This window comes from Bradysia coprophila, unplaced genomic scaffold (assembly GCF_014529535.1).
Source record: "Bradysia coprophila strain Holo2 unplaced genomic scaffold, BU_Bcop_v1 contig_512, whole genome shotgun sequence".
NCBI lineage: Eukaryota > Metazoa > Arthropoda > Insecta > Diptera > Sciaridae > Bradysia > Bradysia coprophila.
In genome coordinates this window covers 1-25,249 of record NW_023503764.1, presented here as the reverse complement: position 1 = coordinate 25,249, position 25,249 = coordinate 1, and the positions used below count along the sequence as shown (strand labels likewise).

Sequence of the window (25,249 nt, the reverse complement as noted above, 5' to 3'; positions counted from 1 at the left end):
TGAAGGTTCCTGTAAAAATATGGTACGTTACTATGAAATGAAGTGAGTGTAATAATCTATAAAGCTTTATAAAAACGAATCCACTCGTCATTAATTGTATTGACTACGTGGGTGTGATAATTTTTCTACTTTTCGTCTATCTACTGAACTTATACATAGGCCATCCATTGTAACATTTTTTAATGTCTAGTATGTATCATTTAACAATCTAAGTTCATTCTTCAGTTACCACTTTGAGCGCTACAAAAAATAATTTCGAATCGTTTCCTAAGTTCCATAATCGCCCAGCACATAGCACTGAACAATGCACTAGAACAGAATTTTCAAGAGGGGCCTTCTCGACGCAGTAGTCCAAATTTCTCATATAAAAATAAATAAATTAATGGGAACGCAGTAGCATTTAAAAAAAAAGGGGCCAAGTTACCGTTAAAAAAATCTGTTCTAGTGGTTTGTTCAGTGCTATGCCCAGCATAGTTATTTGAGTCATCCATTTAGAATCGGCAAGCGTACCGCGATGTAATCATTAGTATTGGTGATTCATACTCACTCTACTACTTCATTTCTTCTAACATACATTTTCCTATATGAGAAAACAGCTAACCAATCCCATAGTTTATCGTTTACTCTCGCCATCGTTGACAAATGATTCCATGTAGGACTGAATGCTTTTAAAAAGATTTATCTAAATCGTACTGGAAACATTTCATACAAATACGAACTTTTATTTCCGGTTTAAGCCCATGGTAGGTGATAAATTGAACTCAATTGATAAAAAAGACATAAATTTTGGAACGTATTTATGCAAAACTTTTTAAACAAGCAAAGTCAAAACAATTTTTTTTTTCTAATTATAATTTGTTATCTAGCAACATTATAAACAAGTTTGGAACAAACGTTCATAATTCGCCTAAGGAAAGTAGCTCAACCTATTCCAATGTAAAATTCCCTTATCAACGAAACCAATTTTGCCGTTGTATTAGGTTACAACACACACCATGATAAGCATTGTATTTTTTTGTATATGATATACAGAGGGGTTCAGCCATATTGAAATTTTCCGTATCAGCGTTTTTCCTCTTTCCGTTGCCCAAGAATCATCGTTCGTAAAATGTCACCACATAGGGTGTACTTTGTTTCGCTTGAAAGATACTTTGTGTATGGTGGTATTAGTGCGTGTAGAATGTGAACATCGGAATAAAAAAAATTTTCACAGTAAGGTATGTGCTAACTTTAAGCTGGTGCTGAAAGACTTGGCGGATTGCTTTTTAAAGAGTTTTGATTCTTGTGTTGCTTAGTATTCAAATTATTGTAGAAATAATAATTGGAATTTATGATTGAATTGATTGTTTATTGATAATTGTCTCAGTGTTGTGAATAGACCAATTGAAAAACGAGTGATTTATCGCAAGAAGAAAAAGTGTTTTTCTATTTTTGGATTATCGATTTTTATTTGGAAAGCTAATAGGCTATAAAATGTAAGTTGAGTCAAATGTCTACGAAAACAAAGCCGTGCCTGTCTATCAATTGCTTGATAGAACTGGCAAATATTGAATTCGTTTAAACAAAACTCAGTATTGTTGCATTGAAGTCCATCACAAAATTTTTGACAAGTCCAGAAGGACTATAACGAAATTGTTTGGTGGAAAATGTGTCAGTCATAAAATCAATAAAACAAGCATTTTCATCTGTCTTTGCCATAAATTTCCTTTTATCATATTTTCTTATTGAAACTTTTGGTTTTATTTGAATGCCAAGTACAAATGTAGATTTGATGAAAAAGAATGTTTCTTCTTCTTTTTCTCTTAATTTTTTTTACCATCATGAGGTTGCGTATATTTTCCATGGTTTCTGATAATCCACTGGCATCTCAATATATACCAATTTGTATAGTGATGTGCTTGAACATCGACTGGATCGTAGCTTCATTTGGCAAAATAATAACCAGCCTTCATAGTGTGGCTTAATTTTTGATTTATATTATTATTATAATATGGATCAGAATCGAATCGATTTTGCCTTTGCACAATTTCATTGAGGAAAAGAATGTAACAAGGATGGCTAGGTGGAAAGGTGTATCGTCTCCCTTTTTCCTTTATTCTTTTCGACTTTATTTACGCAATGGTGTTACGCAACGAGAAACAAATTCATTCGTTTTTGAAGATTTCTTTTTTTTTTGTCATGGCAAGCTGACACCTGAGAAAGTTTCAACGTCGAATAATGGTGTACAGGTAATGGTTCGTCGTAAAAGGAATTTCAATAGATCGTAACATCTGGCAATGAAATAAAATTGAATTAGGATTCAGATAAAGATTATGTGCAACAGGAACATAAATGAATTTTATATTCCCAATTCCAATTATTAGCACCCACCAACAGCCTAAAATCCGATAGGATCTAATTTAGTTGATTTACTTATTGTTGGTGTGTTTTTCCACCGTTTGCGATAATATCGACAAAAATCATAAATCCAAAGACAATTTTAATTGGTGAATATTCGCTTGTGAAATCGTTTCGATAATTTCCTGCACATGAATATCCTTCCAATCGAAAATATTTTACCTTACTCCGTCGAGCCATATAGGTGCGTCGTTAGTATATATTATTTGAGAAACCCACTCTAAGCACAGATGCATTTTGATACGTACGTTAAAATGTACGTTCGTACGGATACTATTGAAGTGGAATCGAATTTCTATTGAATTACACAAACGTGTTCCTATTTTAATGAATAAATTCGTTTCGACTTGCTGCTGTGTGTATCCCACTGATCTATATAAGTGAAGAAGACCTACAAATATTTGTATCAACGACAATTACATCTATCACATACAACATAAGTATCTTCACATTACATTTTTCTTTCAATAATGTCGCATCATTAATCCGTTGAATTAACTTGTTGAGTTGAGCACTTTGGTTCGTCAACAACTTAATTTTAACCTTTTATAAACGGTAAGTGTAACAATACTGCCGTTTGATAGAAAATCTTTAGATTTATGCTCCCTAAAAGATCACACACCACGCAGAGCTCATCTCTTCATTTTTGTCAACGTGTTGAAATGGCTAGTTGTTTCTGAAAGGTTAAATCCAGTGACTGAAAATTTCCTTCAATTTTTCCACATCGATACTTGATTCCTCAATCCATGGTTCAACAAATAAATTAACAATCAGTGTATTTGAAACTCGTTATTATAAGTCGACAGAATAAAATCAGAAGTAGTTTCGCCTTAAAGAATGCAATAGATAAATATAATTAGAAATCAGAACCACAATTAGGAAACTACCACACTTTGTTGATGATGTCAATTCGAATATTAGCACATAGATTACGTAATACTAAACTGTTCCCACTCTACATACCATGAAAACGTCCCATTGGAGTTGACAATTTCAATAAGTAAGGTTTGCTTAATTAGTTCGTCATTCTACTCCCATATTTTATTTTCATGGTAAAGCAATGTCAGCTGCACAAAATGAATTATATTTTTAATCGAACAAGTTGATAAACATGGTTCCGGAATAAATTGACAATGTCTGTTTCATACAGTACCCGTACGTATTTGTTTTTTCTTCCAGTCATTGAAAAATCATTGTTTCATAAATATAACAAAAAACTATTTTGCTAGCTATGTTGGGTTGGTGAATGTATCTATTGGTTTAAATTTTGAAACTTTTCCGTTTTTCTTTTGTTACATTTGATACGCCCAATGCAGCGACACTTTACCCTAGAACCAACGGGTTTGTAAAAACGATAGAGGTAATCACGGAATGTAGGTTGAGGTTGAATATTTTACATTTAAACCACCATCGTTGTACGTTTTGTTTGTCTACCTTTACGTGCTTTTATGGTGTACATGGTACATGTTTGTGTAAAGTAAATGTAATTACTGTATAAATAAATGGAATTGTGGAAACACTGTGCAACAGGTGCGAGTGGGAGAACTAATCATAAAATTTTCAAAGTTTAGAACCAATGAACGAACAACCTGTTGCACAATTTTGCTGGGATGTACGGGAATGTAATGTGATTTTCTTTCGTAAATAGACTGTCACAGTGTTTCATTGTAAGAAATCAAATTATTTTTAAGTTTTCATTTTATGAGATTTCTCGGTATTTTTATACCTTCCATAAATGAGAAAAAACGGAAATGTCGTAATTGAAAAGGTGGTTCGTGGAAATAACTTTACTATTTGATTAAGAAATATTTCTGGATAAACCGCACCACCAAACCAATTTACAATATTTTTTCCATTATTATGGTTTTACACATTTTATTTTCCTTTTCTATGAATATCGAGGTCGTCGTTCAGTGACTGAACAAAATAAGAAAGTTTAGAATACATTCAGAGCTAGAGGTAGTTAATGTTAACCTCAAACAACTTACCAAACTTCTAGCAAAAGTTTAAATTTCTAAATGACACCCTTTTAACCATTTTTAGATGGCAGGCGGTGGCGACCCGAAATGGCAGAAAGATGCTTCAGACCAGAACTTTGATTACATGTTTAAACTTTTGATCATTGGAAATTCGAGTGTTGGCAAAACAAGCTTTTTATTCCGTTATGCTGATGATTCATTCACATCGGGTAAGATGCAGATGTAGTAGCTATGCTAAGATATTTGTCTTTAAGATTTCTAAACATTAAATGCAAAACTTCACGTAGAAGGTTTCGCTCTTCTAATTGTTTATTTATCAATTGTTTTAGCATTCGTATCAACCGTTGGCATTGACTTCAAAGTGAAAACTGTTTTTCGACATGACAAACGAGTAAAATTGCAGATATGGGTAAGTAAATTTGCTACAGATTTCTATGTTAAAACATCATATTAGACCTAGCAGCTCTATCGAAAAAAGAAAGGTTACGATAAATGTTTTACAATGTTGTTAAAACCAATGAAGTCCGAGATTTTCATAAAAATTAATCAGAATTTTCAACAAAAGAAGTAAAAGATTATTATCTTTTATGACGTTACTCTTGCTGTTTCATATTTACTTCGATTAGATGTTGAGACACCACAAATAAATAAAAACCGTAACAATGAATCAACTCCTCATTTATCTTTCTTTTAATGGAAAACTAATAAATATTCCCTCCATAACAACAGTAAATTCATTAATGGCGTATTGATTGCAATACTAATTACAGGATACAGCTGGACAAGAACGATATAGAACAATAACAACCGCATATTATCGAGGCGCAATGGGTTTCATACTAATGTACGACATCACAAACGAAGAAAGTTTCAATTCCGTACAAGACTGGTAAATGAACAACACAATGCATTAGAAATTATATCTGTTCCGATTGTACGATTATTTTTTCTCTTTCCCATCATGTGTGCAACAGGGTAACACAAATAAAAACATATTCATGGGATAATGCACAAGTGATTTTGGTTGGTAACAAATGCGACATGGAAGATGAAAGAGTTATATCGTTTGAACGGGGCAAACAATTAGCCGATCAGTTAGGTGTAGAATTTTTCGAAACATCAGCGAAGGAAAATGTTAATGTTAAAGTAAGTGCAAAGTGGAATGGATGTCTAAATAATTTAGTGGATAGAAATATATTAAAAATGTATTTGATTTGCTCGTAGTCTGTATTCGAACGACTGGTCGATATCATTTGCGACAAAATGTCAGAAAGCCTAGACTCAGATCCAACCCTGGTGGCTGGCGGACCGAAGGGACAACGATTATCTGATCCGCCGCAAGCTGGTCCGAATGCTAATTGTAATTGTTAAAATATCAGGTAAAAATAAATTATTAAAAACTAAAAACTAACAAAATGGAAGAAAAGTTAAAGTAAAAAACAATTAATTAAACAAAAAAAAAATATTTCATTGTTGTATTTCATCAGAGTTAAAAATTCAGAAGAGAAGAAGAAAAAAATAAATTATTAATTTCAAACTCATGAAACAATTGATCGGTTATTGTCGTTTAAACAAAAAATTATAAAATAATGAAAATTAGGTGAAAATGAAAATGGAAATAACGCAGAGTACTATATATTATAGTAGACAATAATGGCTTTCACTGAATGAATAAACCATTATTTGACAAAGACACAACAAAAACGTATTTTTCGATCATTTTTGTTCAATAATTTTCCCTTTCTGTTCAATTAAATTCCTTCACTAACTCTCCTCATCCCCCTAACTTCTAATGTACTCAATACATTTATATCTAAAGATTAACATTCAACAAATTCATACTTAATAACATCCGCAGCATTGTAAATAATAAAAAATAACTCATCTCTGAACCAATAACATAACCGTTCCTTTTCGTTGAAAATAATGGGCCATGCGCCGCTGATTTTATTTCGATGAATTTGGTGTAAGATAAAAATTCAACGAAATGCCTGCTTGAGCTGCGCCTGTTTATTGGAAAAAGTTATAGAAACAGATGCCTATTCGAAAATAACAATTTCGCATTAATTTCAAATTTGATAAGCTTCCTTATATATACTGTACTGATACAATTGGTATCGGTTCGGTACTGAATATTTTGAACAGGTCTACTCATAGTACTCATACAAAGAATAGGCCACCCATTATAAATCGCTATATAACTGACTGCTCAACTACATGAATAAATCAATGCATTTTATGAATTATGCAAAACTCACCGGCAATGCAAGCTAAAAATAAATAATTTCCATTTAAATTCATTTATTTCCAACATCTAATAGTTTTCCGCTGAAACGCTGCCAAAAAAAACAATTTATTTAACATGTCGAAACTTTCGACTCGAAAGCCGTCAAAGCAAAATTTTATATTGAAATATCATTTACAATATCCGAATGAAATTAATATCCGGACCAGATTTTACTTTGAAGATGAATATATGGATTCCAAACCCTTTGTGAATTTTAATTTAATGAAAATACGTTAATGTAATTTGGTGATAAAATCACATCATATCTGCTTTCCATTGAAAATGATGCATCAATGAAAATAAAATTTAAAAAAAAAATTAATAGCGAGCTTCTTAGCGTTTAAAAAACAAACATTTACTTATTCGAACACAAAGTATATTACGACCGTATACTTCACTATACCGCGGTTTTTTTCTGTTATATTAATACCCTCGGACAAATTATGGAATATTTTATTTGAATGGATGTAAAGTCATTGTGCCATATAATGGATGCAATGATTATAAAATTAAACGTGAAACGGGTATTTTCGATCACTTTTTATTAACACAGAGCATAAACTCTAAAATAGGGCATTTATTTGCCTGTTAATAATATCTATTGGTCATTGATTGGATTTTTATTCTTTGACACAATCGGGAAATTTTATCTACTTTCAGTGAGCAATTTTAGACTATTCGGCAAAAATGTTGATGTTTTAACATACGGTAGTCCTATCTAAGATTGGAAAGGTGTGAAAGTATCTATGCTGTGCAAAATATTTTACTTGCAGCACTTTGCGAAAATGAAATTTTCGCAAGGGGCACACCGTTGACACTTGCGAAAATTTTCACTTTCGCATGGCTTCGCAAGTAAAATTCCTTACGTAATTGCTCCCTTTCGGCTCTGGCTACTAACTCCATCTCGGCAAAATAAAAATCTTTAAACAAGGACGTAATGTACTATTTGACAAAGCAGGTTAGAAAATAGTCATTTTCTCCCATCTGCTGAAACTTAGGAAGACTTTGTTATGAAAAACATGTTTACCTCGAGAAAAAACTTAAAAATTTCATTTTCTCTTGTCGATCTGGTCTCAAACCACACTCTCTAAATGTAATTTCAAACTTTGTTTTCCCTTGTTGAACAAATAACTATTTAATCAAGGAAACCTAATTTTACAGAATACTAAAGATTCGAATTTTCACTCAATTTTTTTAATTTGTCCGAGACTGAATTCTTGATAAGGGTGATGCCGTTGCGAAATATCTTTAACCTTTTAGAAAAAGGCTAATCATCTGGTATCACCAGCACTGACTAGAATAAGCAATGATCTACCGATTATTTGCTCTTGTATAGCAAAATGATTAGTTAAACAAATGACAGATTAAGTGACAGACTTTTACTGCAATACGCCTCTTCTAAAAGGTTAAACCTAACTTGTCCACCATCACACTGGAATGCAAGATGATTAGTTTTGATATTCATTTTGCCAAAATATAGAATGGGTTGAAATGAATAGGTTGAAAAATTAAACTGATAATCTGGTATCTGTTTTTAATTAGTTATTTACAAATATTTTAAGACAAAAGCAGGCTTTAAAAGCACCTCACAACATATGTACTAAATATTTTACTGTTAGTTAATAGAAAAAACATATTCCTACAAAACTATAGATGTAAATAGAACTGCGAAAGATTTTTGGTTTGCTAAAACACATAAAATTATCTTTTAAACAAGAATGAGGTGCGATTAGGAACTTAATATAGTTGCACTTGTTATGAACGGACAATGTTCTTTCTTTCCACTTATAGCGAAACTAATAGAATAATGTTTTCCCTCTAGCGTAACGATTGACGGATCGTTACAAAGCTACCGTTTTACCGAAAATTACACGTATGGTATAGATAGATTATTCTTTGTCGTCCATTAGTTGCATTGTCCTTCCTGAAAAACCATTTTTTGTGCACAAAACTAGTCATTGTGTTTATAGCACTAAACACAAATTTTATGGAATGAAGAAATGAAAACCAAGCTCTCGGATTTGTTAACGTCTTGTGACACTCTACAGTAGTTTCAAAATTTAAAAAATGCAAAATAGGCAAGACTCTTTTCGAAGACTTAAATGTTGACACATCTACGTGTTAATACGGAAATAAATTAAGTTTTAATTAAAAATTAATTGATAAAATTTGCCATATCATTTCAAAACAACGAAATTTAATTGTATTGCCTCGCTTAATCCATAAAATCATTAAACAAAAACAGAAACATTTTATCTATTGAAGCTAACAAGCCCTCTTTCATCTTTAATTCACGAATATTTTCACATTTTAAATCTAATTAACAATCGCTTACCATCCATGTAAATAAAATTAATTTTCAATTGGTAAAAACTATTGCTAAATATCGTGAAAATACTCATTTTCTTCATTCAATTTAAACAAACTGTCTCTTTCTCCGATGAAATCTAGCTTTGGATGCCTTCAATATGATTTTACATTGCTTGAAGAATTTATATAATATGGTAAATGAGCCTCAAAATCAGAGAGTGGTAACCTTTCAGCAGACGGCTGTTCTATCTGGTCAAACGCCAGATACAACAGAGGCAAGATTTAGTATCAATCAGGAAAATGCTTAGGTCCGAAAGTGAAAGAAAATTATATGGCCGTCTGTCTGTGAAAAAGTAATAAAATCATTTTTTCTGTTTTGTTTCATTAAAATTTGTCTGAAAATTCTGTTTATGAAAATCATTCAATTAAAAAACTTAAACTAAAAAAAAAAATTAAGTTAAAAAATGAAGTACTTACATCAGATGTAGTGTTTAATTGATGATTTTTTTTGTTTTCTTGATATAGTTCTTGAACGAAACCTACTATACAACAATCCCAGACATTTAATCTATGTGTAAATGTACCTATCATTTCATTAGATTTTTAATTTTTTATTTTGATAAAACCATAAAAATATTTATTAATTTTTAAGTGAGATATATAAATGATCGTTTCGATTGAACTATTGTAACTATAATTGTAAACACACAAAACATAAGCATCGTCAAAAAAAGTATATTAAATTTAGACAAAATGGTGTAGCCAACACAAAACCCAAGGTATGGTAAAAAAAATTGGTTTGAATTAAATTCATTATATAGAAGAAAATAAAAATAAATACAAAAATCAATATATATATTATTATTAATAATATTTAATTGTTGTCATAACTATGTAAAAAAAAAACAATAAATAAAAAGATATGATTAACGCAACCATCTTTCACTTAAAAAAATTGTTTCAACGATGTGGCGATGTTTTCTCAACTGAGGCCACTTGACTGACGAAATCTTCTTTCACTTATCTAATTAAATTATGCATCACGTTTTGTAAACTTCGTTTAGTCTCAATCTTCATTGACTTTAAAGAATGAGAAAATCAGTGAAACAAAATTTTTCTTATCAGTCTTATCAGTTGCACATTTTTTTGCTAACATCCGCTGTCGCCAGACAGTCCCTAATACCTAACAAGAGAAAGCCTACAGATACGCCTAACAAGAAAAACAACAACGGAATTAACAGTATAATGTGAACTGATAAGAAAATATTTCATGAATTTACTTATTTTTTAACATTGGTTTTACATGTCACCTCACAAGGATGTTGCCGCGTGTGCAAATTATGTGTATCGGTGGTATCCAAGATACCGGGAAATTTCTGAAAAAAATTTTAGGATACCGGGAAATCGAATTATAGCTGCACAAACCAGCGGGAAATGTATGTAGCGGGAAGTCACTTTTACATTTTTGGATACCGGGAAATCCGGGCAATCTTGAATCGGATACCGGGAAGAAAACATAATTTGCACACGCGGATGTTGCCTCGACGAGAATTCATGACAGACTGACTTTTAGTATGCAAGGGTATACATAAGGGTACGAGTAAATACTGTTCACAGTATATGAACATTTACTTTTACGTACAACTTGGAAGGAGCCAGCATATAAAAGTAAATGTTCATATGCCGTAAGTAGTATATAATTATACCCTTATTTATACTACTGTAACAGCAGTATATAAAAGTTTATAATCATATTCTTAAAAACAAGTATATACTTTTTGGCTCATTTTTTTTGCTCGGGCCAAAAAGCTTCCGTTATAAGTTGTTATTTTGTTGAAACCATGGATATAATATACTGTAGATATTGAGACACGAAGAACGAAATTTCGGAAATATAGCACACATACAAGTGCAAAAAGTGCGAATCACAACACAAAACGAAGAGAAAAAGGAAATTTGAAAAATGCAGAGTTTCAATTATTTTCCAATATTTGTATGACATTATTTCGCGTGCTTTCTCAAAACGTTAGTTACGTTACACATCCATCCATGTGATCTTTCCGCATAAAGTCGCTTTGACATTACTTATCTACCCTATATTATATCGATGGTTGAAACCAAACCCATTATTTTTGGATGGACGTTTGTCAACTTCCGCTGGTATTACTTCCCAAAATATGCTTCCGATTATAATATCTATGTTTACAATCGTGTTAAGCTTACTGGTTACTGCAGCTCGTCTAAGCTTATGCTTTCATGATGTAAAATTTTATGCACTTTGTATCTTTAGAAGAATCAAAATCGTCACATGCCACGGTGGGGCTAGGTTTTTTCATAAGTGAGTTGGGGAAGGGAAGTGCTGTTCAAGAATTTTTTAAGTCCTCTGAGCTGTTTCTGAGAAGCAGCACCAGCGTCAGCCAGGGCTTGTGAAACAGTGAGGACTTAAGACTTCCATTAGAATTGGTAGAGGGACAAATTCTAAGATTTACATACAGTGTAAAAATCATTGTTCTCGAGATTTTCTTTATAAAGCAATAGCAGCTGAAAGTCAAAATTTCACCATGTTGAAAGACTGATATCTCCTTTACGAAGCAACAGAGGAGGCCTGTAATTGGTGATCCCAGACTACTATTTGCGAACCCTTTCGAATAGCAAAAAGAAATATTTTCAAATAGAAGTTATCTGTTACATTTTCAAAAATTGCACTTTTAGGCTACCCTCAGCGAACTTTAGCCGTTTCTACACCTTACTGATAGGAATATTTCATATCAATGTGGTAACTCATGTGACAGCCTGGAGTCTCAGCTTTAGAACGATATCAAATATGCCATGCTTGATTCTGTACAAGAAATATTCTCTATAGAACTCTCAGATCGAAACATTGGTCAAACGTCCTACTATAAAAATTCATAATAAATTCAATTCAATTCAAGCCAATAAAACTACATCTAAGGCAATGAAGATTTTCTTCATTTTACCAACTGCCTAAAAATTCATATAATTTTTAATGTTTGCCAATTTCCGGCAATATTTACTCGTAATCTGTGCTTCCGATTGTACTGTTTTTTTAAACAATCTTTTTATCCTTACTACAGCGCGTCTGGCATATTTATTGGCATAAGATCCCTGACTTACAATCAATGGAATAAGTACCATCTTTCTGTATATGTACTACATATTATGTAGTCCTCATCTATATGACTTATCAATAGTTGCAATTCAATGAGCAGCACTAAAATACTAAATGGACAAAATTCGAAGAGTGCAAAAGAAGACTGAGGGATTACCTAAAAGATTATATCGAGAATTTTGTGCAAACATTCTTCTGATGGAATTGTTACCTTTCTAAAACTATTTCCGGAAAATAAAAATGAAACATTTTATGCTAACGACGGATCGTTGAACTGAAGCGTTAGGCGACCTTCACTTTTACAAAAATTTCTTCCAGAAAAATAGTATTTACACTCCTTTTTATTGTAACAAGTATACAGTATACTTAGACCTCAAAGCTGTAGCTAGATGTTGACATTCCACATTGTTGACCTAATTATGGCGAGTTAACCACGTCAACTGTGTTGCCAAAAATAAGTTATAAATCGGCGAAACCTCTCTGAAGATTATCATGCTAACTCACCGCCTAGATCATTACAGACTGCATAACAGCAAATTCGAATAAACAATTTGAGTTCAAGCACTTTCTAAATTAACTCAGGAGAGAGGAAACTAGAATAAGGGCTGGAATGCATTTTTCCGCTGTTTTCGGTACTCTTTTCGGTTAAGTTTTTCCTCATCATTTACCGAAACACGTACCTACGAAACCGTGATACTTTCTAAAAATCTTAAGAAGCATGCCGACATCCTCTCTGCTCCTCATTAAAAAGTGCTTCAAGATTCAAGCCTACACCACAATCGTCCAGGCGAGCTCTACTACAAGAACTCGTCAACTAATTATACTTGTCATTACTGAAAGTCAATTGTCTAGTGCCACAAAACGCGAGTGATGTTAACCATCAGGACAAAATCGGATGAAATAAGAGAGGGCGATGACTTATATTTTTGTTGTCGGGAAGTAAGGAAAATATACTGCAACGGATAGGCAGTTCCTCAAAATCCTGTTACAAGGCTTTCGATAAAAATTTGAATTCAAACAAAAAAGGACACGTAGCTTAAGAGTTAGATTCACAGTTCATAGAAAGAATACCTTTTCTCCGTCAACTGAATTCGATTTATCTCTACAACACTATTAATTTTGAAATAAAAAGTGTAATCAACTTAAGCGGTGCCAGTTTCTGCTGCTGCCCAAGATCTTGTCATCTTGCGTTTTTTCGGTGTGGTCGGGCTACCGGGTGGCGTTTTTTTTCGTTTAGTCGGCAACAAACTTGCTGCTGGCAGGGGTGTATTTGGAAAATCGTACTCGTCAGTAGCGGCGTTATAAATTAGAGCTCCAATGTCTACAAGTTGAACGAGCTGGTCGCGCAAGTGTTGAACTTGAACGATCGACGTAATATTCAAACAATCAACGCAAGTTCGATCCAACCGGTGTTGCATATAATTTCTTATTTGAAAATCTCTGCGTGGTCTTTCTTCATTCAAGCAACTCATAATAAATGATACCGCGTGATTATGGAAGTTCACCGCCATTATTTTAATAAGAAAATATATAAACAAGGTCAATAAATCCGCTAAGACTGTTGAAATACTTGAAACGATATGGTAAATAGATCAAATGAATTTACAAGTCTCCTTAGAATTGTTTGTAGCAAGGCTGTATACTTTAGAGAGGTCACGCAGATACAGATACGCGGGTTACACACCACAGTTGATGATAAAATGGCCGATTTCATACAAAAATTCACCTACTCTGATGATTCTCGTCGTCTTGATGATGTGGTGAATTTTTCCTGATTTTGTACATACTGTCCTATTCTACTCCCAAAACTCTAAGACTTTGCCGAAGCAACCAAACCTCCATCTGTCACAGTTCCGTAGATAAGTTTAAAAACTGATAGTGACCAAATTTTTCCACTTTTTGTACATACTGCCCTATTCTACTCCCGAAACTCTAAGACTTTGCCGAAGAAACCAACCTTACATCTGCCACAGTTCCCGAGATAAGTCTAAAAACTGATAGTGACCAAATTTTTCCCGCTGCCGAAATACATACACCGAAAGTGACTAAATTTTTCAAGCTGCCCAACCATACCACACAATTTCCAATAAGAAACACATCTCAAAACAGCACGGTCATGTTTCATGAGACTTTGGGGAGCTCCAGCTCCCAAGATATGGGTTTTTTCCAACTTTTGAAAATTCCATTCTTATTTTTGGGCCATTATTAACCAAAATTTCAGGAAAATCTATAGAAACATTTTGGAGTTGTTGGATCCACTTTTCCATAGGAACTAACTAACTAACTAACGTAGGCGATTTCAGTTATCTGAAAAAACGAATTTTTGCTTATTTTCATACAAACATCAATATTTTGAAGCTGCAGTAACGTGTGATAGCTCGTTGAGCTCGTATTGATAAATTTGACATTTCGAAATGACCTTGGAACAAACCAATACTCTCCCTAGCAACCAAACTACAATTATTAAGGTGGTAACTACGTTTATGAATCACTGCTACTTTGTTCGCTCGTGTTGTTGTCGTTTTTAAGCCATATTAAAAATCAGCGTTTCTCAAACATATTTTCCCCCCTAAATCGATTTTTTGGGAGAGTTTGGATGCTAGAGAGTTTGGATGCTAGAGAGAGTATTGAACAAACCTATTCAAAGTTAGGTTCATTTCAATGACAATGCAGCATTCAAGCACACTCAGACCATTCATACAGCCCCGTCCTATGACAAAACGAAAAACTCTGCTTTTGGAGACTTTTGCCCCCTAGAGATCCACCCCTTCGGCAACTTTTTTTTCACCTCTACGAAATTTTTCGTCAACTACTGATTTCAAAAATTTTCAAGATGAGCTCTAAAATTAGTTTTATATGGCGACCGTCGCCGAAATAGGTGGTCTTACAGGTCTTTCACTGATATATGTACGAGGATATTTTTTTTACCATAAAACTTCAAAGTGGTAATCTCAAAAGGATAATTTTCAACATGTTTATCAATTTTTCCTTAAAAACCCAAAAATGCAGTGTATATATTTGAAGGGCCCTCCTTGGGAGTCCTTAAAAGATTTTTAGGTTCCGCTGAAGCGAACTATATTAAAAAATCATCTAGTTTACGAATATAATAATTTCAAATGACTTGCTGCATCAGAAACTTTCGAAGTGTCCCAAGTAATTATCATTTAAGTCCAATTTCGTGGTACAAACAGGCAGCTTTATGTGTGTTTATATACAATGTCTTTTTGCACAGCTCTCCTAGCATGAACAATAAAGACTTTAGTGATACGAGCTACCGCTTAGGATTGTTTGTATTGTATGTTTTAACTCATACAACGAAACCAAGTCATCTGTCCTTACAAAAGAAATGCAGTGCCTGCTGTGATATCATCAGCCTCCGAATATTTTCTATGATCATGCTAGAAGCAGTGCTGTGCTCTTTATAATTCATAGATATGGCGTCATTTCAGAGTAACTTTTCTGAAACGACTACGTACCTGTTAACGACAATGCCGAAAAATGATGGCTATTTAATAATCTTGAATGAGTTCGTGAATGTTCTCATTGGTTAAAATTTAAAAGTCCATGGAATACCATTCAAAACACCACCAAGTTGTATGTTACAATAAGTCGATTTTATTTCGTATATATAATATACATCGTAAATAAGATAAATAAAAGAAACGGAATACCACTAAAAATAATAATCTTATTTTTTGTCACAAAATTGTTTTATATTAAATATGAATCACAAAAGAATAAATCAATTTAAATTTAATTAAATAATTTATTTATATTACCGGGGTAGAGATTACGTAAAATAGATGTTTTTACAAATAATTTCGTCATTCGAATCAAAGAGCATTTAGGTAATATTATGAGTTATGCATATAATCCGCGGTTCGTTTATACGCGATAGAAATTGCACATTAAGTAAAAAAAAGGTTTTTTTTACCAATATTTTAACACAATTAGACTAAACAAACATTCAAAAACGTCATTCATTCGAATAGAGCTCCAGCAATCTGCACCTTTGAAGCTGTAGATAACGTATCTTCATAGCAACGCCAAGCCCACCTAAAGTCAATTCTCTATTGTTGTTCACACAATTAAAGATAACTTTGACTTTATGTGTTCTTCGTGTCGCTCTGTGAATCTATACAGTAATTTTGAAGTTGAAATTAATTTATATTTCCTTTTTGGTTTGACAGATTGGTGGAGTTCAATCGGACAGCAAAGAGTTTGTAAAACAAAAACGAACGTCGCTTATGAATGTGGTTCTTTAAATGCATTCCAGAGAATTTGAACCTTCTAGAAGTAGCTACTTCAGGTGTGAATCCACTCTTTTCGGAAATTCACAGTGAATTATTCACTACTCTTCAAAATTGTTATATACTCTGCACTGTGCATGAAAATCTCTCATAAGAATATACACAGTCCGAAACATATACCATTACACTACCCGAAAATAATAAATACAATTTTAATTAAAAGGACTGACGTGTTAGACCAGATGAAAATTCTAAATTTATACCTTTGTCAGGCACAAGAAACCTTTCAATTTTAATTTCAAATTCAACTCTTCATTTTTTCACTAATTTTCTGCGAAATGTTGGATGTCATGTACACTAAGCCTAGTCTCGTTACCGCCTTTCTAGCGATTCAAATTGAAAGTGTTTGTAGCAGGTAGTGTAATAACATAACACAGATTTCAAATCGTGGCCATATGAGGGACTTGCATACACTGTCTCGATCTGTAAATACGCCTTGTACCTAAGAAATTTTGTTTTGTATTGTCGAGAAGATGTAAATTTTCACTAAGGTACGCAATGAATTATGATTGATACTAACGCTCTGAAAATACTATATCGCTTCCGAATGAGATTCCCGAAAAACTGGTTTTCTTGCTTAAAGAAATGGAATGTTTCGAAGTGTGGAATATATGAGATTTAACAAAAGAACATTTTTAAATCTAAATGTGACTTAAATCATAAACGCTATCGTTATCACTGCAAAATCTCGATTTAAATTGTTTCTGGATTTGCTTTCATTCAGAATTCAAATTTAACTGACTACCGGGCAATAATTTACTATTTTCCTTCTTGCGAAACAATTGCTTACCTAAACGTTAAAACGCAAATTTATTTTTAATTTTCCTTATTTTTTGTAAACATTTTTTTGTGTAAAACAAAATTAACTCGTTACAATAAGCCAAAGTATAAGAATAGGCACTCATTTAAATAACTTTCATTAATTATTATCTTCTATGAATTTATCATAAAATAAATAGATTCATTTTTTACATCGCCACTGGAATACATAATAAGTTACATTAAGCAATTACAACATTTCTCGTATCGTTCAATAAAAATTATTTGATGTCCTTCCAAAAATGAAACGATAAAATTCACAAAATTTATCCTAAATAATCTCGTTTGTCGCATAGTCGCAAAAGTTATTAGTTATAAAAAATGGCAAAATGTTGATAAGAAAATTGTCTTAGTCTTTTCCTTTTCTTTTCCTTGAACGAAAACCAATGTCACCATTCTTGTTATCAAAAATTTGAGTCACTTCATCGGTTTCCATTTGATTGATAATTTAATTTACTTAAATACTTTTCAAGTGTCTTCTTCTTTTTGTTAACTTAAAACTATATTTTTCATCATTTAAAAAATGTAAAATTTTCTTTTTTACATAAAATTCTTTATCAAACATACAAAATTACACGGACTTATATAAAACTTAGTAAATTAGATGGGCAGTCGTAATGAAAATATTTACCTTATAATTTCAATTAAAAGCATTTTCGATAAAAGAATTTTCTCCTTTGATTGATTTTTTTCTCCTTTTTGTTGTTTGATCGTAAACCACTTAAAATACAAAATTACAATACTGAGTTAACTTAATTTATTTTGTACAACACTTTGTTCTATACATTAATTCCTTGTCAACGTGATTCTCATACAGTTGTTTCGGCGTCGTCTATATCAGTTGTAACGTTCCTCCTAAATAATTACAAAATATTCAATTAAACTAAGACACAAGGAATTAAGAAGTTCGCGAAGTTATAGGCTATAAAACAAATTTGAAACACCATATAAATCATGCATGATACCATTAAAAGTATTGACAAAGTTGAAAATGTTGGAGAAAAAAACATAAGAAAACGATTTCACACAATTTAAACAAAAATTGGAACTCGTGTCATTTGGGCTAGATCGAATCAGTCCAAGCCACAAAAAGATTCAGACTTCAGTAAGTACATAGAAAAGTTGGTTAGAAAATCAATAACAGATTCTCGCTCAAGCAGTAGTGGTCTGAGCTTAATAACTTTCCATTTCCGCCCTATAAAATGAAGACCTCAGAAGTTTGTGAGATTAGTAAAAAATGGTTAATTGTGCAACAAGTTGCGAAATGGGGTTAAAGCTCCCAATCTCGCAACATTTTATGGAATTTCGTCGCATACAAAGTACATCAATATACCATTGTTGGATGAAAAAGTGAATTTTACCAGCGAGTTGCAGTTATCACCAAGTTTCATACAACGTTTTTATCAGAAAAGCCACCGAAAGTTGAGAAAAATTGAATAAAACGTTCTGTGCAACACGTTGCGAAAATGGGTGCTTTTTGCGAGAGGTTGACTACTACCGAAAATGTACATGCCGACAGAATTCGGCAATAAAATGGAATTTTTGATATTGAAAGAAACTTTTGGCAGTTAATGGCGTTTTTGGATTTGAATAGTTTTTTGGTATTGAGTGGAGTCGTTGGAATTATTTGATTTTTTTTACACTAGAAATTTCCAGTGGAATTTTTGGTATTGAATGGAATATGTGGAATGGAATTCTAAGATTATTTTTTACGGAATTGTTTGCAAGCAGATCCACTTTTGCACGTAGTTGATGCCACGAGACATTCGAAACAACTTATTAGGTTTAATGAGAATCTGGTAATTTTTATAGAATTTCAATTACGTTCCGTCGACATTGCTATTTGATGAATAATGTTGAAATTCCGATAGATCGATTTTTGCAGAAAATAACAGACAAATAATTTCAAATCAAATACGAAAAGTAAAACATGCCAGATTTCTATAAAACTACAATTAAATCAACAACAGAAAAAATCATGCAAATCAAACACATTCATCATAAAATATTGATTCAATTAAACACTCCGAAAATAATGTAGACACATCAAACAAAACATTATGAGAAGCAGTTACACGATACACAAAAACCAATTACCTCAGATCTATTGTTATAACCATCGTAATCAAACAATTGAAGATTTAGTGGAGTAGACATGATTATGAAACAAACATAAAATCAAATTAGATATGTTTTAGGCGATCCCAGCACCATCTGTTTTGTATATGAAATTTTTGTACGTTTTAGGTGAGTTGGTTCAGAGTCATGCAAAGAATATCACACACATCTTGAAGCAGTAATTTGATTTTGAATTCGAATTTTTTTAAGTTAATGTTAAGGTGTCATTCATAAACGTTGTCAGATTCGTACAACAACTCCAATTTGGTGTCGAATTGGAAAATGACGGACAATCAAGTGAGGACTGTTTTATGAATGACGCCCCTAAATTCAAAGGCAGTTGAAACCACTACAGTGTGGTACACATTTTTAACAAAATTTTGGTCAAATATAGAGGCGACACATGAGTTACAAGTTGCGTTTATAGTCTAACCTCTATCCCATCCCTCTACCACCAGTAAATATTTTCAAGTAAAATTGAATAACTTACTCGCTAGTGTCGGTGATACTAGTTAATGGAGCCAACGGATGATGTCCCGAAACACTAGGTGGTGATGACGTTCTCGACCCTGCCGTGAAGACATTCTGCTTGAAAGTCCCGGATTGTTAATATCGTTGACGCCCTGATTTCTGGACAATGTCGCCAAATGATCTTCCTCTGCTGTATATGGAAACAGGTAGCCATTCTTGTCCGAACCCTCCGACATGCGATCGGAATGGTAGTCCGTGTTTCGTTGCTGAAATAAATTACAGTTGCGGTTTAGTAGGTCTGGCTACAAGAAAATACCGATTAACATACCTGGTAATCATTCTTGAGCATTGAATGTACGCTGTTCATGGATTCACCAACGCCATACATCGGTGGCGATTTCAAAATGTAGTGATTGTCCCTGGGACTATACAAATCAACCGGAATTCGTTCCTTTGACATGTACGGTGAGTCGTTCTTGGAGCCCATGTAATTGCCTCTTTGTTTTTCATATATTGAGTACGAGCTTTCATGCCCCGGATACGCTCTCATTTGATTAACAATTTGTGACGATGTGTAGTCTTTTTCACTGCCATAATGCGACGGAGGTTTTGCATATAGCTTGTGTCATATTGCCATACCCTGGTAGTCCTTCTTTCGCCCATACAAACTTTCGCGATCAATGTCACCATATTTGTATCGATCATTGTCTATGCTCGATGTTCGAAGGTTGTAATTTTCTTGGATATTTTCAAGCAACGATGCGGCATATTCATTTTGTTGTGATGTTGCAGGTAGGAAGTGTCGGTGGGATCGGGATTAGGTAATGGATTCGGCGAATTGGTTTTGTGAGAATGAACCTCATTATCTGAACCGGTGTCTTGAGACCAACGACCGACTGAAATAAATGGTTTTTGTAAGAATCGAAATTTCCAAAGTTCACAAGATCACTTACCATTTGGATTGGGTAGGAACGCTTCTGGCAATTGACTGGACCAACGTGGTGCATAGACAGGCTTGACTAGGGAACAACTGTGGACTTTGCACAACGTTCAATTCTGGTGGAGTTGTCCTGGACATGCTCAGTTATATTCGGCAAATATGACGGAGCCGCACTCACACCAGTGCTGCGATGGGTGTTTGTACTGTTACGTCCGACTCTCGATTCATCCTCGTCACTAGAATGACTAGATGCCAAATCAAACTTCCATCGTTTCGGAACCAGAATCTGAATCTTTGCGATGTCTTCGATGTTTTTCTTCTCTATGTCTGCCGCCATCAAATCCACGCATATACGACGGAACATCACTGTTGTAGTTCGAAGTCGATGTTGATGTATGCCGCAATTGTCCGTCACTACGATACGGACTAGAGCTTGTCTTGGCGGTGCTTCTCGACGTGGTGCTTGATGCACTAATCCCAATATTGCGTCTTGCAGTTCATAGTTTCCAGCCAAGAAACCTCCCGGAGTCCGTGGTTGAGACGCAACATTTTGAGAACTGCTACTGATGACCAGTGACGAATCAAGAAGTGGCACTTTTCGTCCATGCATCGCAATACCGTACGGCGTAAATTTTCTCTGACTCTTTTGTTTATAATGCAATAACCAATGATGCAAAAAAGGCGTGCACAAGTACCACAGCGGATAGTAATATTGTCACAGTTGAGAGTTTTCCGATGCTGTTAGAACAGCTAATACCCACATTACTCCCATTAACGGAAGTGACACTACTGACAGCCACAGCAATGTACTAAATTTAAAGAAAATGAGGTAACGAACAAGAAACGAAGGGATTAAGGACGCAACTTACCGTAAATTTCCGAAGCCTAGTACGTGATCTTTTAGCGTGAAAGCGGCTTTACGGATACGAATAAAATCAGAAGATTTATAGTGACATTCCAGCAATTGGTCCTACCAACCACCACAAACGGACTCATATACAGACAACCAGCAGCTGAAAGATTAAGAAAAAGAAAAAATTGAAGTCATTTGACTCTTCTGCTGGTGATATTCAGTCTGCTGAGATACTTACAACATATTATTGCCGTATTCGTGTGCTCCCACAGAAAGTCCGACGAACAGCTGGTGCTCCATAGCCAACAGAGAAATAGAAGCCCATCGGTCCATGGTTTATGTCGCGCATTTCGGTAAGCATTCTGTACAAATGTACACAGTCAACCGTAGTCCATGAGAATGCCAACCATGCATAATGCAAGCAAATCGCAATCATTTTACATGGAAACTCATTTTCAACAAGATTTCGTCTCGATTGCATTCCCACGAAGAATAGAAGCTCAGCGAAAAAGACGCACAACACCAGATTCTGGTGAATTGTATTCGAATTCGTCTGCATTCCACGGAGCAGTGCCAGTGCAATTAATACGCATAGAAGAATTGGTAACGATACCATGAACGCTGAGTTGAAGTGATTTGAACAAGAAGTGACGGTTCGGAATGTCTTCTGGATCCACGACATCAACTAAGACAGCATGGGTTGAAATATGAGAACATGTACAGTTGACGATTGATTAATCAGATGGATCGCTGGCAAGTAGATCATAATCCGGAATTTGCGTCTGGCAACCGAGTCGTGTCCATGAATTTGAAAATCCGTTCCAACGCACACATTGTGGATTTGACCTCAGTCCGAATCTCGATTTCTCCAAGTTGATCCACATTTGTATTTGATTGGCTGCGATAGATGTGGTGATCCGAGTGATCGATAAACTTTCTTTACCGCGTCCATTGACTCAACTTCGATTTGCCGTTTAACCAATCTCTTGTCATTATACGTAGCTTCATTTTCAACCGTATCGTCCTTTTTCCGTGTTCCTCACTTTCGTCACCTCTTCGTCATTTCTTTATCGTTGTTGATGTGGACCTTAATTTCAGGACTATTTTCGAAATTCGAATGGATATCCATGTCGTGCACCGATATTTTGATGTCCTCCTTTACAGTATCCACGGGAAAACTGTTCGACGAATGATCCTCAGCTGGGAGCTCAGCCCGATTAATTTCCGTCATTTTGGATAGCTCGTTTCCGGCGATAACTGTCTTTTGATTGTTGAATGTGTCGCTCGTGCTCGGCAAAATTGCCAAAGACAAAACCGGTGAAGCAATTTGCAAATCAACCCCCAACGACGCGTAACTGTCTCATCGAAAGAGTTCAACATCAATCCGCCACATCTTTGTACTGAGAATAGCTCAATATTGCACGATATTCGCTCACTGAATTCGTAACTTCGTTGTTTTCTGGTGGCTGCTGCCAATATTTCCAATGGCACTAAGATTTTCGTGAAATGATCGAATTTCTTCCGGTCTTGAATGTAATTATTGTATTTGGGGAACGCAATCATCGGTTTCTGCTTCGCTGAGTGCTGAAGGAATGCACTTGTGTCCGGCAAAACAACACTTTCGGTCGTATATTGATTCGGTTTAGTGTGCTGTTTGCTTGTACAGCTCTGTTAATGTTGTGGCTCGTAGCCGAACAATGACTCGACGGTCACTATGTCTAAACCAAGCGCCATATTCTTGTGAACTATTTCGAATGGGTTTGTGTACGTGTGTGTGGATCTGCCCAATACAACCATGTATTTACTCTGAAAATTTAAATAAGAAAATTATTGAAAATGAAAACTTTCTGCCGACCGAATGAAATGACAATACCACGAATGCTTCGACGAGATCGTTGGGTCCTCGTTGGGTCAATTCTGTCAACCGTTTCCATTCCACAGCATATCTCTGATCAAGAATAACGCCAGCACTGTCAACAAGATTCTTAATGAAATAACGATCTTGGCTGTGTGAAAGATTCAGTCCGTTTTGCATCAGTTCATAACCGATAAGTTGGTGTAGAAGGCCTTCAGTGATCAGCAGATCCGCTCCATATAAACGATCGTGTACAAATTTTACTTCGTCAGACAGATAGTCCATGTCGAATTCATCTAACCAAACAGCATCGTTGTCTTTATTTGAACGGGGAAGTGTTGTTAGCGTTACGACCTTTTCTTCTTCCACTTCCTCCTTCACTTGAACTCTAATATTTCCAACCACATCGCACGCATTCTGCAGAGACGAGGCCATTTTCACAGATATAAATGAATTTCAATTCCAATTCACTCTCCTGACAATTGCTTCCTCAAATCAATGAACGGCTCCGAAGTACAATTAAACATATCTGGATGTCCCCGCCACGGTCACCATCACACACTCTTATTCCTTGCCGTGAGCTGGTGCTGGACAATTCACGATAGCGATTTGTCCGAGAGGTGTTCTTGGCCACCACACTCCCTTCGAATATGATCGAGGACATGCATCGTACACCACTTCGCACCCTTTCAATGTCACCTCGGCGTAAATATTCGAACAAGAGTCACACCGTCGTCCGATCACGCCTTCTCGACATTCACACTGTCCAGTTAGTAAATTACACTGGCCACCAAACGAGCCAATCGAATAGCAGTCACATGGTAAACAGGCTGTTTCATTTATCGGTTGGAAATGATTCTCTTTGCATAGAGCACTGACCCGTTGTCTTGTTACAGTTCAAGTTATATCCTTGCTTGGTGTTACATTTACACGGTCCACAAACTTTCTCGCCCCACCAACCTCCTGGGCACGGTTGATTGATCTTATTTTCACAATATTCGCCAGAGTTGGTGGTATCGTTGCACTCACATCTATACCCTTTGTCCAAATTCGGGTCAGCTCTGCATATACCATCTGCACAAGGCTTTACCGTGCAAACTGGTACACAATCTGCACCAACATAACCATTCGTACACTCACAGCTCGACTCATCCCAATAGTTAACGCAACTACTATGAATTGGACAATTCGGTGCAAACATCATTCAGAGCACAACCATCTACAACATTTTCACGATTGGTTCGATTTAACTGTGTCTGCGAGCCTCCGACTCGTACATCTTGGATACAGCCTTCGAAGTGCCTAAAATCTCCTAGGTTTCCGAAAGAATTGTCAGGACTTCCAATGATTATTTTGCCGACGTAAAGTCCTTGAATCTTTTGCGACATAGGAACTACAGCCGTTCTCTGTCCGTAGTCGATAGACATTGAAATTTCTGTTCCTAACCAACGGATCTCGATTCGATGCCATCTTCCATCGGCGATATTTGTTCGGCCAAAACATGACTTCGTTGTTGTAGATGTAATTCAGTATTCCGTTTTTCAATGTAATCATCGCTGAACTATTTTGACCGACCTGAACTTGCATTAGGAAGGAGTCTTTCTGTCTTGTTTTTATCGACAAACCAGTTAGCCAAGGCATTTGTATTGGCCGCAGCAATGGATTGAAGCTCAGGAAACCGTCTCCTAAAAATCTCCACGGAGGTGAAATCGACTCTTGACAAGCGTTACCTGGAAAATGTAAATGTTGAATGTTAGTGAAGGAAACGTTATTGACAATC

At 34.8% G+C, this 25,249-nt stretch overlaps 1 protein-coding gene and 1 pseudogene across 1 annotated transcript; one reads left to right on the top strand and one right to left on the bottom strand.

Moving 5' to 3' along the window:
• Positions 1-1,204: 1,204 nt before the first annotated feature.
• Positions 1,205-8,766, top strand: LOC119082966 (ras-related protein Rab-3). Its single transcript, XM_037192610.1, has 6 exons — positions 1,205-1,475; positions 4,441-4,585; positions 4,706-4,785; positions 5,147-5,265; positions 5,351-5,522; positions 5,601-8,766. Exons 2-6 carry the CDS (start codon positions 4,441-4,443, stop codon positions 5,745-5,747), a joined length of 663 nt encoding a protein of 220 aa, XP_037048505.1. The 5' UTR covers positions 1,205-1,475; the 3' UTR covers positions 5,748-8,766.
• Positions 8,767-16,192: 7,426 nt separating this feature from the next.
• Positions 16,193-25,199, bottom strand: LOC119082965 (annotated as a pseudogene).
• Positions 25,200-25,249: the final 50 nt, after the last annotated feature.

Bases quoted from the DNA above. Each gene is read 5' to 3' on its own strand.
- LOC119082966 (XM_037192610.1), top strand. From the start codon at position 4,441: ATGGCAGGCGGTGGCGACCCGAAATGGCAGAAAGATGCTTCAGACCAG. The intron at 5,266-5,350 runs GTAAATGAACAA...TGTGTGCAACAG, and splicing joins TTCAATTCCGTACAAGACTG to GGTAACACAAATAAAAACAT. The intron at 5,523-5,600 runs GTAAGTGCAAAG...ATTTGCTCGTAG, and splicing joins AGGAAAATGTTAATGTTAAA to TCTGTATTCGAACGACTGGT.